Source organism: Patella vulgata, chromosome 8 (assembly GCF_932274485.2).
Source record: "Patella vulgata chromosome 8, xgPatVulg1.2, whole genome shotgun sequence".
In the NCBI taxonomy this organism is placed as follows: Eukaryota; Metazoa; Mollusca; class Gastropoda; family Patellidae; genus Patella; species Patella vulgata.
The window spans coordinates 2,087,749-2,101,532 of NC_065886.2; the positions used below are offsets into that span (position 1 = coordinate 2,087,749).

At 36.9% G+C, this 13,784-nt stretch overlaps 1 protein-coding gene across 3 annotated transcripts in view; it reads right to left on the reverse strand.

The window, feature by feature from the left end:
• Positions 1-9,138: 9,138 nt before the first annotated feature.
• LOC126830214 (nuclear pore complex protein Nup98-Nup96) overlaps positions 9,139-13,784 on the reverse strand; it is a 43,726-nt gene continuing 39,080 nt past the window's right edge. For all 3 annotated transcript variants that reach the window (XM_050560549.2, XM_056102720.1, XM_050560552.2), the window contains 4 exons: positions 13,369-13,508; positions 12,508-12,605; positions 11,914-12,003; positions 9,139-11,346 (listed from right to left, as the gene is read on the reverse strand). In XM_050560549.2, the coding sequence (XP_050416506.2) occupies positions 11,235-11,346; positions 11,914-12,003; positions 12,508-12,605; positions 13,369-13,508 (440 nt within the window). In that variant the 3' untranslated portion in view covers positions 9,139-11,234. The remainder of the gene's footprint in view (positions 11,347-11,913; positions 12,004-12,507; positions 12,606-13,368; positions 13,509-13,784) is intronic.

A 13,784-nucleotide genomic window follows, 5' to 3' on the forward strand; every position in this document is an offset into this window, starting at 1 on the left:
ACATATCGTTTCCTTGTCGGTCACTTTTGTGGGGGGGGGGGTGGGGGGTGGATGGCTGAATGGTTAGCGTGCGCGCGCTGTATCATAAAGTCTGTCATTGAGTCGACTGGCGTGGTTTCGAATAACCGGTTGTACGTGGCAAGGAGTAAGGTCGCCTGTCCAACCTCGTGGGTTTTCTCCGGGGCCTCCGGTTTCCTCCCACTGCTAAAGACCCCTACGCGCAAGCGAATTATGTAAATAAAATTAAACCATATGTTAGTCCCGAAATGTCCTAGTTTGTGTCGAGTGGACGTTAAACCCCATTTCTCCCTTTCTCTCTCTCTCTCTCTCTCTCTCTCGGTCACGTTTTGCTATATTTTGGACGCTTAGACCAAAACACGCCCCTTGTCTGTCCTTATCGGTGATTAATAGCACCGCCGAAAAACTAATATCTTATTTCTATTTGTGATGACCAATATACTTAATATATATATAATCCGGTTCCTGTCCCACTTGTACGTGACAAGGAGTAGGGTCGCCTGTCCAACCTCGTGGGTTTTCTCCGGGTCCTCCGGTTTCCTCCCATTGCTAAAGACCCCTATGCGCAAGCGAATTATGTAAATAAAATTAAACCATATGTTAGTCCCAAAATGACCTAGTTTGTGTCGAGTGGACGTTAAACCCCATTTCTCCCCCTCTCTCTCTCTCCTGCCCCACTATGTCGAGTATGTTATTATTGTTTAACCGTATAGTTGTAAAAGTTTTACAGTAAACAAGTGAAGGGCTTGAACACAGCTAAGACTGTTTAATACTGTCTAAAGAACAAGTCTCGATTGTTCATTACACAATACAGCCAATAGATCAAATCACACGGTCTATTATCATAATAGATTTAACATTACTACACTGACTTGATAGGTGCTTTATAAAGATATATATACAATACCTGTATAATACCTGTATTATATATATAGAGAGAGAATAGAATATTTAATCAACTACCTGGTGACCTCAACAAGATCTTTTATATAATACTACACATTATTATTATACTATAAAACTTATAATATACAATACATATTATTATATATATACAACTAACAGTTTAACCCTTTAAAGATACATTATGTAATATTTAGATAAAGAGCTGGCCATAATAGTTGTTATAATAGTTGTTATAATAGTTCAAACATATAGATAATGTAAAATGAATAATTTGAAAATTTAATTCAAATTACCATATATTACCCTTTGAATGTTTGACAAGACGTGTGCAATAATTTCAACCACCACACTGGTTGTTCGAAGCTAAGTCTCGCTCCTCCATTTTTAGCTTAAATCAAATGGCTGGACCGTTCTAATCTATTTGATATCGGGGAAACCCTATGCCATCTAGAGTTGATTATGGTGTGTATAAGTTAATTAATGTCTAATTAATAGTTTATATAACATTTTAGGTCTAAAGAAAGACCGGTAATAGGAAGATTTAGCTCTTGATGTTTAATATTATTATACAATATAGAAATATACACTATTAATATAGACATATATTATACAATATAGAAATATACACTATTACTATTATTATACAATATAGAAATATTACTAGCTGGAAGTAAGAGAGTGACCCAAGTGAAATATAATAGAAAACACTTAAAGGGCAATATGGTGTCCACCAATATTATTTAATGTGATAGAACTGGTTAAACACATTCCAAATATAGTTTTAACTCAGATATTTTAGCACACTGATCAACAGTGACTATTCGCCAGGCCCCCTCAATTACTGATAAGGATGACATCGATGCGACTTAATGAGCCACAAATATTAACCTTTTTCCTCCGACAAATTAAATTCTAAAACATTTCTTTTTTTATGTATTAGAAAAATAAATAAAGACGTTTCGAGTATTTGTAGGTAAAAATTATTTCCTATTTAGTGTAAATGGGTATTAAAATGAGCCATTCTGCTCGAATCATTAACGTCTTATGTAAACAATGCAGGCGCCATTCACTCAATGATTGACGCCGCATGATGAGACCTCGTGTGTTGAAGGCAGTCATCTTTTCTAATTCTATTGGTGACCAATGTTGTATACGAAGCAATCTATCTTAAAGATTAAACCAATGTCTAGGATTAAACCATTGTCTATAATAGGATTAAATAAAATGAAGTTTAACTTGGTATGTTATTGTCCCTACGCCATTCAGTCTTCAACGAGGGATTTTTACCTACAATTCATCGAATTCCAAGGTTTCTTGTTCGTCCTATCCGAACGACTAGACATTGCCAGACCCTCCCTTCATCCACCACTGACAAAAGGAAACCATGTTGGAAAACCCCGAGAAACTTTCTCGGTCAATACCGGGTGCCCAGGTTAGTGAACCAGCGTCTTACTCACTGAGCCACCATGGAAGGGGTAACACAGTTGATAGATATCTGTTAAATAGCCATAAACATAAACCCAGGTGTTAATATCATCGACTCATCAAATAAAGGGGAGCTGTTCAGGGTATTTAATATATCATAAACTATATTTATATATGTATTAATATAACATAATATCATATTTATATATCGATAGGTATTTAATATATCATAAACTATACTTATATATACGTATATCAATAATATATCACTAATTATCATAAAAATCATTTACACCTGTGATTAAAGTTAAGGTGAAATACAAAACAAGAAAACACCTGTGATTAAAGTCAAGGTTAAATACACATAACCAACATTGAAAGGGAAGAAGTCAGAAATAAAATAAAATGGGGTTTAACGTCCCCATATATATCACGACGATATGGTGTGTTCTAACCCATTCATATTTACTTATCATGACCATGTGGTGTTATATGCTCTTTATTAATTACATATTACCACGATGGGGTGTTGGGGGAGCACGTGGCTAAGTGGGTAAGACGTTGGCTCGCTAGCCTGGAGGTCGGGTGTTCGATCCCTGCATTGGCCGAGAAAGTTCATTCAGATTTTCCGGCGTGGTTTCCCCTTGTCAGTGATGGAGGGTCTGACAAGGACTGCTGTCTAGGAGTTCGAATGAAACGAAAAACCGAGGACCCGTGTACACATTGGCGTGCACGTAAAAGACACCTTGGCAGTTGGAATTCGATATAAGAGTAGTCCGTAGCGCCGTTGCCCGTGCAAAATTTCCCTCATAGCACACTGTATGGCGTATGCCCGTCTTCATTAGCCCAGGTTAGGAGCAGAACAGTAGGACGTTAAACTTCATTTCATTTCCATGTGGTGTTATATGCCTTTAATACTTATATATGACGATATGTTGTGTTATATACCACGACGATGTGATGTGTTATATTCCCTTTAATACTAACGTATCATCAAATCATTACTATGTCAATATAAGATCATGAATATTCAATATGTTCAATATTATCGCCAATATTTACTTTTAACTTTTATTAATGATATGTTTATTCCCGGAAAAAGTCTCCACATATCAAAAGAAAGTTGACGTTACTTCAAGTGGCTTGTAAAAGGACGGTCCGCATTCCAGACATTTCTCTACAACCAATTCGTTAAACAATTAACGAGGGCTTTTCAACACGAACTAAAATGAAGCGGGGTTTAACAATCTATGTTTTGAAGACAGGTTTTCAACGCATTATATTTTTGTGTATACTAATATTTTAAAATGAATATTTTTTTCGTAATGAAGCGGAGATTTATATTAAACATACAAGAGTTAAATCTGTCTATTGCTGGTCTTTCTTTAGGCCTGAAATGTTATCTAAACTAATAATTAGACAATTATTAACTTTCTAACTCCATAATCAACAACTCTGGATCGATGGTATCTTATGGGTACAATTTTAAACCAATCTGATTAAAATACAGATCTATAGTTCGTTTCGTTTTATACTTTCAATGGCCTGTACTACATGTAGATCTGACCGGTTGTAGTGGAAGGTCACGTACGGGCGGCTTTTGACCCTATGACGTCAGACATTGATTAATCAATCAGCGTTGACGTTTCTAGTAGTTTACCCACAGTTCCGTGCATCGCACGCCAAGAACTCACCGTAACAGACCGTTTCATTGGCTAATCCCTCATGAGGTATCTGATAATGGAATAGCTTAGGGCCTCTTTTTATCTCAATCCGACACTGGTAGTACATTAGTTAGCAAGCCTAGCTGTCATGACCTTTAATCGAGGTCTGTGGTTTTCTTTAGAAATAAATCTGACTGCCCAATGCTACAATATTGATATTAACTATTGGAAAAACAAAATCCCAACAGAAATCTTGGTTTTATTCTTCAGATAGAAATGAATGAATAAAATGTTGTTTTATGACACGTCAGCCGCAACCGGGCTATATTGCGCCAAATATATGGTAAACTTGGAGACAGGCTAAATTATAAAACAAAACAATATTCATAAGCTGAACTTAAAACAAATATCACAGCTAAAGATTCAGACAGGACTGCGGGGGTTATAAACTTTTCAACCGGGCATAACCAGGAATATTGCTACATGGAGTCCAAGTATTTGTGTAGCTCAAGTCAGTTTCAACATTTATACAGTTGGATATTTTATATATAAAATCGCCGTGATAAATATTGCGTGATTCAGTGTTTAATTGGAATATACTATGTATTGAATAGTACAATTTATCACGAGCGTGTATTATACTATGATATATCGTGACAAACCCAACGATATAGTATGATATACTAACTACAAGTACTGACTTGACGTTTCTTCATTCAATCAACTGTCATACACAAATACATTCACATAGATTGTTTAAACTATGGGGCACGATACACAACTAATAAAAAATTCAATAACTTTTATAATTAAACATATTAATGCCAGAGAAAACGGGCAGATTTTTTGTTTTAAGATTATGGAACATGACTTTTTTTTTATTTATTAGATTACACATTCTTCAATGTACTAAATAACTTTTCTGTATTCATGCATTAATATATAGTCACGTAAAGGGGCGCACAAACATATTTTTTCCCGATCGGGGGGGGGGGGGCGTGTCATCATAAAATCGGCCCACACAACATTAGAAAATCAAATATTACCCTCAGCTAGGTCGAAATGTAGTTAGTAAGTATAGCACCATGTAATTTTTAAATGAATCAGTTAATTATTAATTTATAGGCCTATTTTGGTTTGATTGAATGTTAAGAGACTCTAATAAACAAGCCCATTTTCCGAAAAACCGGCCCACTCGGCAAAAAATTCGGCCCATTTGCCCATCTGGACTAAGCTCGGGGGGGGGGGGGGCGCACCCCTTGTTGTGCGCCCGTGTTTGCGAGATATATTGTTTCTGAATGACGAGTATACAACTTGTTATTTATATGAGAATTGATCTATTGTGTTTTGATAGGCTTATTGCGTGTACACCGATCATCATACCTGATTTGTTGGTGAGCTCGGTACAAAAAGGACACATCTCAATTCACATCTATGGCCAAAATAGCAATCCTGTTTTAATAGCCTACTATCACAATAGCAACCCTATTTTACTAAATAGGCAACATTATTTCCTATACACGAAATTAAATGAAATGGGGTTTAACGTCCTACTTTTCTGCTCCGAACTGGACTAATGAAGATGGCTATACGCCATACAGTGTGCTATGAATGACATTTTGCCAGGTCAGCGGGGCTACGGCCTATACTCTTGTATCGAATTCCAACTGACCAGGTTCTTTTACGTGCACGCCAATGTATACACGGGACCTCGGTTTTCGTCCCATCCGAACGACTACATCGCCTCTTTTCAGGTTTTCCGTCCAACACCACTGAGCCGCCGCGACTCCTACGCAATACATCTTTAAAGCCTCGCTCACGACCTGCCGTATGTGTTATGACACGCACGGGTGGTAGTGTTTGGTAGCTCGCAGACCAGCCGTAAGAAACGGGCAAGTAACGCGTAAGTCGCACGCACGGGTTTACTAAAAATCATTTCCCCGTAGACTGCCCGTACGTGACGGCGGATTGTGAGCCAGGCTCTATTATCTCGTTAGTACAATACTACCGTCATTTTGAGACTAACATATGGTAATGTTATTTCAAAGCAGAGTGGGAGAATTTTGCTAGGGCTGTACATGGCATTTACACAAATTCTTCTTTGATTTTTAGGGTGTTGTAACGCGTGTGCGTGAAATCACAAGTAGCCTTGTTTTGATTTCCCGGTTGTACGTGCCAAGGAGTAGGGTCGCCTGTCCAACCTCCGCCCCCCCCCCCCACCACAGCTAAAGACCACAGCGAAATATTGAAATAAAACTGAACCATGTGTTAGTCCCGAAATGACCTAGCTTGTGTCCAGTGGACGTTAACCCCCATCTCTCTCTATATATATCTTTGATTTTTACGTGTCGAAGGCTCTTTAACGTTCACGTCAGTGTGTACAGCGGTATCCCAAACAATGGTTTATTAATATGACCATGTCATCATAACTACCACTAACTGTCCAGTTGTTAACATATCAAATACTGATAGACATGTCAAAATATAAACTCGATATGGTTGTAGTATGAATTATATTGTATAGAATTGATATGTTTGAAGTATGAATTAATCAGTAATAAGTAGGCCTATCTATAGACAAATCAGATGCCAGAATGACGACGAAAATCAAACAAAATGGGATCTATCATTCCGTTCGTGTTCACCGACATCTATATTTGATTTTTTTCAAATGCTGATCTATTAACCGTACAAATTGGATAAAAATATGGCAACCATGACGGCACTGGGCAGACTCTCTGACCCGGTCGGAGCAGACAAGTTGGCAGGCGCATGTCTGGAGGAGTCCGGTGTCTGCCTTGCGCGCGCAGAGCAACTTTTGTTTCTCATTCCATGCTAGTCATGTACATGTATGAGCAGAAATGGTCTCAGAGGTTCTGATTTGATCAAATTCGCGGGGTAATTTCCCAGACCACACGCCAAACTTGGCGTTGTCTCTACCCCAGTCCCACTACTACTCAAATTCCTGAACGATCCCCTGGTAGAACGTTAAACCCCAATTCATTTCATATTTTTGTTGCCTTTTTACAATAGTATTACTGAAGCCAGTGATTATAGGCCTGTATATAATATACAGTAGAGAGTATATAAAGTTAATATAAGTAGATAAGATTAACTGATATTATTGAATATACTCTACTGATTTCACTAACCAAGATTAAATATACAACACAATCTAATCCTACTTTAATAACATCAGGTATCTTAATAACTTCTAGAACAGTTTAAAGGGACATCACCAGGTACGTTAATAACTTCTATAACAATAGGGTTTAAAGGGACATCACCAGGTAAGTTAATAACTTTTATAACAGTTTAAAGGGACATCACCAGGTACGTTAATAACTTCTATAACAGTTTAAAGGGACACCACCAGAAGTTAATAACTTCTATAATAATAGGGTTTAAAGGGACATCACCAGGTAAGTTAATAACTTTGGCATTTATAGGGATGCCATCAGGTCCCTTAAACATACATTATGCAAGAGCTAAATCTGCTTATTGCAGGTCTTTCTTTAGGCCTGAAATGTTATCTAAATTATTAATTAGACATTAATTAACCTATCCAGACCATAATCAACTCTAGATGGCATCGCTAACTTTCGATCTTAAGTGGATTGTGAGCCAATTTACTGCATAACATTCCTTCTCGATTAAACGATTAAATGGATAATTGAGACTACGCTGTTTATCCTACTGATTTTTGTAATGATGACCGAGGCTAGGCAGAAATTTTATTCGCTTAGTTCTCGGTTCATAGTGGATCAATTTGAATAAAATTTCAGCAAATTGCCTTTACGTTATCTAGTTTTTAACTATTATAATGAGAACTGTCAACTCGTTACCGAATCTCCCATAATGTATCTTTAAATAACTTCTATAACAGTTGCGTTTAAAGGGGCAACATCAGGTAAGTTAATAACTTCTATAACGGTTGGTTTAAAGGGACGCAGTCAGCTCTCAATAACAGTTGAGTTTAAAGGGACACCATTGGGTATGTTAATAACTTGTATAAAAGGGACACCATAAGGTCTCTTATCTCCACAATAAAGATCGGGCACAACACCCAGATACGTGATCATTTCTCGGGGAAATAAAACCCCAAAATGATATATTACACGGGCACTTCACCAACAATGTAGCAAACTACAAATATCTTCACTAGGGTCCCTTATATCAGAAACCATCGTCAAACCTAGTTCCCCCGAGAAATGTTCACGGATCACGATGGAGTTTAAAGGGACGGCATAAGGTCTCCAATAACGATTGGGTTTAAGGAAATGAAATGAAATGGGGTTTAATGTCCTACTGTTCTGCTCCTATACTGGGCTAATGAAGACGGGCATACGCTCTACAGTGTGCTATGAGGGAAATTTTGCCCGGGTGGCGGCACTATCACCTACTCTTATATCGAATTCCAACTGCCAGGGGATCTTTTACGTACATTCCAATATATACACGGGACCTCGGTTTTTCGTCTCATCCGAAGGACTAGACAGCTGTCCTTGTCAGGCCCTCCGTTCTGCACCACTGACAAAGGGAAACCACGATGGGGCTTAAAGGGACACCATAAGGTCTATTAACTCCAATAACGATAAGATCTAACGAGGCACCATCATACAATAGAATGGTGTTGATTTTAGGCCAATACTTGGGTCATTTCAGGACTTTCCAAACCAACTGGGCTTACGAAGACAGGGGACTGTTTCACGAAATTTTAACTAAGATAAAATTCAAATTTTAGTAATTTGATTGATTTTAGTGCTTAGCCAATCAAAATTGAAGTATCTATTAAAATTTGGATTTATCTTTAGTTAAAATTTCGAGAAACAGGGCCAAGGTTTACATAATGCAGAGTGCTATGAGGGCAATTTTGCCCAAACAGCGTCACTATGGACAACTCTTATTCCAAATTCCAACTGTTAAGGGTTCTTTTACCTGCACGTCAATGTTAACACAGGCCCTCCATCCTGCACCAGTTACACTGGGGAAACAGTGGCGGAAATTCCCAAGTAACTTTCTTGACCATCACTGGAAACAAATCCGAGACGTCCTGGTTAGGAAGCCAGCATCTTTGTCATAGAGCTACCATGACTCCATAGAAGAAATGGAGAAACAAAGAGAATAAATGGAGAAATGTTATATTGTGTTGATATTTTATGATAATTTATTTACAATGATATCAAGTCAACATTTTATACAGCAAACTATTTATATATAATAAACATACATTAAACAGATACAACGCGGGCAATATAATTATTACTACACCTGCTATAAAGATCTATATGCAGCTTACTTACTTAACACTAACTGTTCATGTCAAACGTTTATGTTTTTTTAAATTTTAACCCTTCTTTTTAGAATTATACTAGTTCGAGACACAGTTTTCTGTAAGAAAATAACTTTCAAATCTTGTAATAACCAAAATAAGAAATGCTGCATACAACCTCATATCAGAATGGTAAAAATATTGATTATAAACACTCCTTGCAATGTTAAGAGTGAGGGATCCTCGATAAATTCAAAACATGCGTTCAAAAAACAACACACGGATAGATCACAACCCACCTGCAGATAGATCTCAACCCACCTGTAGATAGATCTCAACCCACCTGTAGATAGATCTCGACCCATCTGTAGATAGATCTCAAACCACCTGCAGATAGATCTCGACCCACCTGTAGATAGATCTCAACCTACCTGTGGATAGATCACAATCCACCAGCATGACAAAGTAAAACATTATTTCTATTCATGGTTCTATATTAAATATCCAACATTTAATGTTTTCTCTCCACCCAGTGTCATTCAACCGTGAGTTATTTGTAAACAAGTAGGTAATCTATAAATATTGATATATAGAATATAAACAATGATTGGGATGTTGATTATACTTCTCTACATGTTAAACATGATAGAATGAGGAAAAATTCTATGCTATACAGTGAAATAATTTTTAACGTCCTATTTTGCTCCGACTGGGCTAATCAAGACGGAAACTCTGTGGAATACAGGCACAATCAGGTTTTTACAAGAGGAATCTAGTAACAAACAGTTGTTCTGAGACAATACCCCAGCCCCTCACATCTTTATTATCAGGGATTTACAAGAGAAATATACAATTATCAAGACCCAACCCACCCTCATAGCTTATAAACCTTTCTTTGATGAAACTTTTTACACACATTAATATATTATAGTAGTTCAGCCTTTTAATTAAACCTTTTAATTAAACCTTTGTGTTCCATGGTAACATATTTTACATAGTTTTTGTTATACAAGAGAAATAGGATGATGTTATCAGTCTCAGTTATAATATAACAATATAAATCTCAACTTGTAGTTGATTTATACACTGTCAAATAAAGACAGGTTTTACAACGTTATGTTTAAATCTGATATTATACAGTAGATCTATTTTATAGATATCAGTTAAATCTGATATTACGTAGATGTACGACATAATGTTAAATCAGATATTACACACATGTACGATATTTAAAGTGGATTTATACAATATCTATATCATCACACAACTTGATCATTGTCTGTAGATTGTCATCAGTACTGACATGGGTATTGAATGTCATGCTGTAGATTGATGTTAGTACTGACGTAGATATTGTCATACTGTAAACGTAGATATTGATTATCATACTGTCGAATTAAGTAGATATTGAATGTCATAAGAACACTGCACACAATGAGATTAGAACCACAGTAGAACTGATTAGACAACAATCATCTTTAATCTGTATGATCAGTACTTTCCCTCTGACATATTGCCAAACAGACAATTATTGACGTAATTCGCTATTTTTCCAATGAATATATCAATTTTTAGCATTATTTCAAAATTATTTTTTTTATAAATTACATTTCTAAATGTTTTTATACATCAAAACTATCGATTATTGTGTTGTAAGGTTCATGGCAAGCAAACTGTCCGACATGCAAGTTGGTTTATTTCAATACCAGTCAGTCAAATATGATCGAAATGAAAAGAAATTTAACATCCTACTTTTCTGCTCCGACTGGGCTAATGAAGACGGATGACAGTAAAGGTGGGCCGTGGATATTATACCACAGACGAATAGCGGCCATTATTTATCACGCAGCTATACATAAACTGACCATCAACAAGCCAGCTGTAGTGGTTGTATTATTCAGGTCACGTCCTAAAGACGTTTCACGAGAATATATCACAATCATCTGTTTCTATCTGTCAATAATCATTTTCTCCCGTAAATAATCCTGTGTAAGTTCAGAGACTTCCAATAAACAATCATCTTCTGGTAATGGTAATTTACAGATATACGGTGCTAGGGTGCTGAAATAATACAATTATATAAATATGGTGCTAGATTTACATTGGAATTAAAATGGGTTTAAGGACTTATTTTAGGAACCAAATGGGTTAAAGAAAGGGATGGTTTAACATCCACTGGTCACAGACTAGGTAATTTTGGGACTAACACATGGTAGGGGTCTTTAGCAGTGGGAGGAAACCTGAAGACCTGGAGAAAACCTAAGAGGTCGGACAGACGACCTTACTCCTTGTCAGGTACAAGGGATTTTTAACGGGCAGCCAATGTTATACACACGACGTCTGTTTATCGATCCAACAAAAACGACTTCAACAACTTTTCTTACTAGGACCCCTATTGTTTACCAATGATTAGGTGAAACCAAGCGCAAAATGGTGAGGCACTATTGTCAGAGAAAACCTTGTGGTTTTGGACAGTGCGCCAAGGCCTTACTAAATGAGCCAGTATAAGACTAACATACAGTCGTTTTACTATGGTTTTGTGTGGAAAGGGGAGAGAAGCACATAAACCTATAATAATTCAGTTTTTTTTGATGGACTAGGAGTGTGAAAGGTTATATATTTTACTACCTGAATGATTTTATTCCAGTAGGATCTTGTAGAGTAACTAGAGTGCGTAATAGATTGGCTGATTTCTTGGCCATTTCACATTGACATAACCTGTTGATATATAAACATTATAATTAACAACAGACTGTACCTACATTCAAAGTGGTATCATAAATCATTAAGGGTTATAAATGAAATAGGATTTAATGTCATCCGACGGGGTTAATGAAGATTGGCATAAGCCATACTGTGTGTGCTAGGAGAGAAATTTTGCTACGGCTTACACTTACATCGAATTACAACAGTCAAGAATTCTGTTACGTGCATCACAAGAGGAAACCACACCAGAAAATCCTGACAAATTTTCTCGGCCAACACCGGGAGCGAACCGGAGACGGGTTAACGAGCCAGCATCTTACTCACTGAGCCACCGTAGCTCCATCAAGGTTTATAATAGCATATGACTCTCAGAATGAGTTAAATATGTTTATTCTCGTAGCATGTCTCACTTATTCTTGTACCATGCCTCACTTATTCTGGTGGTATATCTCACATATTCCTGTGACAAGTCTTTACTTATATAAATTATTCAAGTGTTAAAATAGCTGTACTTACTTATCCCGAGCGTTTCTACAGTTTAATCCACCAACACGAACACATAATGATTGAACATCTAACTGTAGTTTATCTAAATCACAGATACTTTGTTCATCCTATAAACAATCAGGTATATATACAGCTTATACAGGTATTAATCAGGTGTTATATATATATATATATATAGCCTATACAGGTAACAATCAGGTTTTCTATAACAAGGTGGTGGAGTTGGTGAAATCCTCTACAAAATTAATCTCTTGTAAAATGAAATGATATGAGGTTTAATTTCCTACTGTTCTGCTCCGACTGGGCTAATGAGAGAGAAATGGGTTTAAAGTCCACTTGACACAAACTAGGTCATTTCGGGACTAACACATGGTTTAATTTTATTTCAATAATTCGCTTGTGCATAGGGGTCTTTAGCAGTGGGAGAAAACTGGAGGGCCCGGAGCAACCCCACGAGGTTGGACAGACGACCCTATTCCTTGTCACCTACAACCAGGGAATCGAAACCACGCCAGCTGACTCAATGACAGATCTAATGATAATCATTCAGCCATCCAACTCCCCCTGGGCTAATGAAGACGGACATACACCATACAGTGTGTTATGAGGCAAATTTTGCCCAGACAGCTGCACTACAGACTAATCTTATATCAAATTCCGGCTGGGTTCTTTTACGCAGGGTGACCTTGGGTGTCCTCAGGTTTTCATCCCATCTGAACAACTAGATTACGTTCCTTGTTAGGCCCTCCGTCCGGCACCACAGCCAGAAAATCTTAAGGGACTTTCATGATCAATACCGGGAGACAAACCAGAGACGTGTTGCAATGATGACAGGTGAGTGACGAGATGAATATGTATTGATTATGTTACCTGTTTGAGTTGTTCCAGTGTATAACAAAGATTTATATAATCATAAAAAACTTTTCCACCAGTCGACCAATTTAACACAGAACAACTTCTACTACCAAAACATAACTCTTGTAAAAACTTCATTAAATAATCGTAATTCTCTGTTTAAAATATAAATACACAAGGCAGAGTATTATTACAGGTTTATAACAACTTTACTGTGTTATTATAGCAACAGGTATCATACACAGGGGAGAGTATTATTACAGTTTTTAAAACAACTTTGCTGTGAGAATGCTAGTAACATTGGTATGTTGCTCTAGCGAATTCCACTATTTTGTCACATATATATATATATATGTTCAAGAAGTTTGGATATGATTGCCACTCAGCATTGATCGTACTTTATGTTATAATTTGAATTAAATCTTCAACAG